General features: G+C 53.4%; 1 protein-coding gene across 1 annotated transcript; it reads right to left on the reverse strand.

Annotated features, from left to right (window-relative positions):
- Nucleotides 1–220: 220 nt before the first annotated feature.
- Nucleotides 221–4,150, reverse strand: LOC311376163 (ATP-dependent DNA helicase Q5-like). Its single transcript, XM_084491030.1, has 5 exons — nt 3,950–4,150; nt 2,727–2,848; nt 2,068–2,619; nt 891–987; nt 221–342 (listed from the first exon to the last, which is right to left on the reverse strand). Exons 1-5 carry the CDS (start codon nt 4,041–4,043, stop codon nt 227–229), a joined length of 981 nt encoding a protein of 326 aa, XP_084347156.1. The 5' UTR covers nt 4,044–4,150; the 3' UTR covers nt 221–226.
- Nucleotides 4,151–4,684: the final 534 nt, after the last annotated feature.

Genomic DNA, 4,684 nt, shown 5'->3' on the forward strand with positions numbered 1-4,684 from the left:
CGTCCCTACAGTCACGGGTTTGATTCCTTAAAAAGACACTCGCCGGTTCAAAAGGTGACCTAGTGAACTAGTTGGACCTCCGGCCTTCCACTAGAACACGATCATCGTTCACCATGAGGTCACGGCGGAGCAGAGAGACCCTAGCCCCGGCGTCGCCCAGACGGCCCCCCCGGCGTCGCCCAGACGGGCCCCCGGCATCGCCCAGACGACCCCCCCGGCGTCGCCCTCACCTGACGTTGGCCTTGTCCACGCCCATCCCGAAGCTGATGGTGGCCACGATGACCAGCACCTCGCCCTGCATCCACTGGCTCTGCACCTCAGAGCGGTCGGCCGGCTTCAGACCTGGGGGGCAGAGGGACACTTAGTCTAATGCTATAAGGGGGGCAGAGGGACACTTAGTAGTCCCTCCTGGCTGCCGGCAAAGTGTACGGCGGTTGCTATGCAACACACTGTAGCGTCCTTCAGAGAGAAGGCTAGAGACGGTAGCCTACTATGGAGTTCACTCACCGTGTGCCTATTGCTTTACAACATTTCCACCCCCTCATGCAATCAACATGTTTTTAGGCTTCAGTGAACTATGCTATTGCTTTTATATATAAATTAACAACAGTTAGAGTTAGGCGCGGAGTGATACTGAACTCCGTCAACTGAACGGGCGTCATAGCTGTGTGTATACGCTCAATATACAACAAGTTGGGAACCAATCAGATCGCTTGATTTAAGCCACCCGTTTTATAAAATAATGCTTATTACTGCATTAACTAATGTTAATAAAAGATTACTGTTCCCTTATTGTAAATGGTTACAGATGGCTCTGATCACTTGTTGTCCGAACAGCACCCTAACAGAGCCGGTGAGGACTTGTCTAGGCTGGTGTTGTGGACTCTGACCTGCGTGGTAGGCCTTGGACAGCACGCCCAGCTTGGTCAGCTGGTACGCCACCGTCTCACAGTTGTCTCTGGTCCGGCAGTACACGATCCCACAGCCCTGCTCACCGCAGCAGAGGGGACAAGAGCTCAGTGGTCGGTCTCAGAGTGGACCGGCTGATCAGGACACTGTGTCCTTCACTACGCACTGAGAGAGAACACAAGGAGGAGGAGAAGAAGAGGAGGACACTGTGTCCTTCACTACGCACTGAGAGAGAACACGAGGAGGAGGAGAAGAGGACACTTGATAGATCGAATAGTTTGTGTCCTCAGAAAACAATCCATTGATTCCAGGAAGTAAAGTCAGGAGATACACGTCACAACCACCCACTGCACGTCCGTTTACAGAGGAGAAACAAGCAGTAGGCCGTAGGGCTGGGCGATTAATCTAATTTTGATCGCGATTTCGATTTCAGAGTGAAACGATCACCAAACTAATATAATCGAGTTGAAACGATTAAAAAAAAATATATATATATATATATATATATCATATCTTGTCCTATATATATCATATCTGGACTTTATTTTCTATTGACCATTCTGTGTATATTTTTAAGGGGAAATTTCGAAGTTCTCATTTACAAAGTGTTTTTTTTGGAGAGAAATTATAAATAAATGCATCATGTTTTCAAACTCAAAAATAATCGTTTGAATAATCGAGATTTCAATATTGACCAAAATAATCGTGATTATGATTTTTTTCCATAATCGAGCAGCCCTAGTAGGCCGTGTAGCGACACAGGTTCGATTCCCACCTGCAGCCCTATCACCCCCCCTCTCCTACAACCCACCTTCACGTCTCTCTTTACTCTCCTGTCCATAAAGGAATACAATAAAAAACTATAAAATAATATGAATATTATTTCAGTTCAGTACTTGGCAGGTCCTTGAAACGTGGTTAGATCTTAGACCTGGGACCTGGGTCTGGGACCAGGACCCCTGGAGGGACCAGGTCTGGTCCAGGACCCCTGGAGGGACCAGGACCCCTGGAGGGACCAGGTCTGGTCCAGGACCCCTGGAGGGACCAGGACCCCTGGAGGGACCAGGTCTGGTCCAGGACCCCTGGAGGGACCAGGACCCCTGGAGGGACCAGGTCTGGTCCAGTACCTGGTGGGGCCCGGCTGCCGGCTGAACCCACCTGTGCCTCTCCTCCTCCTCCTCCTCCTCCTCCTCCTCCTCCTCCTCCTCCTCCGGCCAGCGCCTCCCTGACGAAGGCGTGCAGGTGGGCGTAGGGCTCGTCCAGGGCCTCCCTGAACACCACGTCGTAGTACAGGTTGCTGCGGAACACGGGCGTGGTGTAGCACAGCACGGCGTGCAGCTGCAGCGACGCCTCGATGTCCCTCTGCACCCTCTGCGGCGCCGTGGCCGTCAGGGCCACGCACGCCACCCCCCGCAGCCGCCGCCGCAGCGCGCCCAGCTTCAGGTAGTCGGGCCTGAAGTCGTGGCCCCACTGGGACACGCAGTGCGCCTCGTCCACCGCCAGCAGGGCCAGCAGCCGGCGCGCCAGCAGGCCGCTGAGGCAGGGCTGGAAGGACGGCGACGCCACCATCTCCGGGGTGATGTACAGCAGCTTGAGGCGCGGCCGCTCGCTCTCCAGGTCCGCCAGGATCAGCCGGCGCTCGCCGGCGGGCAGCTTGGAGTTGATGGAGCAGGCGGGGATGTTGAGGTCCCGGAGGTGGTCCACTTGGTCCTGACGGGGGCGGGGCGGGGGGGGGCGGCGGGGGGGGTAATGAGGACGGTGGCTTTGAGGTTAATAACGTGGTGATGTAACCGGGGGGGGGGGGGGTGAGGACTGACCTGGATGAGGGCGATGAGAGGAGAGATGACCAGAGTGATGCCTTTGGACATCACCGCAGGGAGCTGGTAGCACAGGGACTTACCCGCACCGGTGGGCATACACACAAACACGTCTCTGTCGCCTGCAGGGACAGGCTGACTGTTAATACTGACACACACACACACACACACACACACACACACACACACACACACACACACACACACACACACACACACACACACACACACACACACACACACACACACACACACACACACACACACACACACACGTCACGATCCTACTGTTGGGTAATGTTAAGCTGGTGGGTAACTGGTTGTCATGGTAACTGTGGGAGTGGCTCCCTTGATTGGCCTTGATACGGGTCACCTGGGGAATCCAAGATGGCTGACGGTGGCAAGATGGCTGAACAGACAGCATGGTGCCCACACTTGTTGTTCCCTAAACACCCTCTGAAAGAGGTGAAGGTTTTCCCCCTTCTACAAGGACCGTACCAGGACTAGGTTCCTAAAGGGGGGGGACGTGACCGCCCCTTTGTCGTGTATGTTTGTCTAGTGTTTGTCTGTGTTATATGTCAAACTATAAACCAACCGGGACAGGCTACAGTTTGCTCCAACGCTTGGGGCTATCCCCCAACACGTCAAGGAAGGACCAGAGCTCGCCAGGAACCAGGTGAGTCACTGCCCACGTGGCCGGAAGCGAGTCGCCTGCCAGCTGTGGGTTTTACCACTTATGTGTCTCGACTCCTGCCTAGACAGAGAGCCGGTTCGAAACTAACAGTGGGGTCGTGACACACACACACACACACACACACACACACACACACACACACACACACACACACACACACACACACACACACACACACACACACACACACACACACACACACACAATCCATCTGCGTCTCTGTCCCCTGGAGAATAGGAGAATTCATTCTGTTGTAGTAACAACAAGGCATCCATCCGACAGGTTTCATTTACTCTAAAGCGCCTGAAGCTCATCAACGTGTCTGTATAACTCGTATTAAGTCGTGTATATATATATATATATATATATATATATATATATATGAGTCGTATTCCGTCATTACTAGAGGAACCTGTACAGTGTTTGGGTGTCTTAGCGGCTGACACCAGCAGCAGCAGCTCATGCCTGGCTCATGAACCGGGATTACCTTCAGCCACTGTCTGACCAGGTGTGTGTCTCTACTCTCTACCTTTGAGCACCGCTGTGACGACGTCCTCCTGGAGCTTCGACCTGAAGCTGTCGAAGCCGAAGTGCTTCTTCAAAGCCTCTTTCAACGAAGCCATCTTCTGGGGGATTAAAGTTAAAGAAGAAGAAGAAGAAGAAGAATCCTCCTGGCTTTAAACATCTCTCTCAGTGGGTCGCAGGGAGATGACGTCGCTGCTTCGTCATCAACGGCCAGACAGACAGACGCTTGTTTTGACGCCTTCGGAACCAGAAGACGTGCGGAGAGCGGACCATGTGAAGAGTAGAGACCATGTGAAGAGCGGACCATGTGAAGAGTAGAGACCATGTGAAGAGTAGACAGACGCCGCATTGGCTGCTTGGACGCAACAAGAAAGCGGTCATGCTCCTGTTGGGAGCCTACCTAATGTTCCCCGGTCGCGACTGTGTTTTTTGTCGTAGGTGGAATCCGGAAAAAGTTCCGCCTAGGATTGGACAGGCAGCATTTACTGCTGCCTGTCCAATCCCTAACCCTAACCCTGTCAGGCAAACTCACACGCTGACTCCTAAACCCTAAACCTAACCATAACCATAATATTCATGGTTCTTCCGGATTCCACCTACGAAAGACACATTCGCTCCCCGGGGACACACACACAAAGCGGGGACCATAGGGAGGGATGACCCCCCTCCTGTTGCGCACTGAGCACTGTGCAGAATATTCCTGCTCCAATCGGCGGACCATCGCAAACAGGGCTCGGGG

Source organism: Micromesistius poutassou (genome assembly GCF_964030765.1).
Source record: "Micromesistius poutassou genome assembly, contig: SCAFFOLD_1291, whole genome shotgun sequence".
Taxonomy (NCBI): Eukaryota; Metazoa; Chordata; class Actinopteri; order Gadiformes; family Gadidae; genus Micromesistius; species Micromesistius poutassou.

Bases quoted from the DNA above. Each gene is read 5' to 3' on its own strand.
- LOC311376163 (XM_084491030.1), bottom strand. From the start codon at position 4,043: ATGGCTTCGTTGAAAGAGGCTTTGAAGAAGCACTTCGGCTTCGACAGC. The intron at 2,620-2,726 runs GTCAGTCCTCAC...CGCCCCCGTCAG, and splicing joins CTCTCATCGCCCTCATCCAG to GACCAAGTGGACCACCTCCG. The intron at 988-2,067 runs GTGGGTTCAGCC...TGCGGTGAGCAG, and splicing joins GAGGAGGAGGAGAGGCACAG to GGCTGTGGGATCGTGTACTG.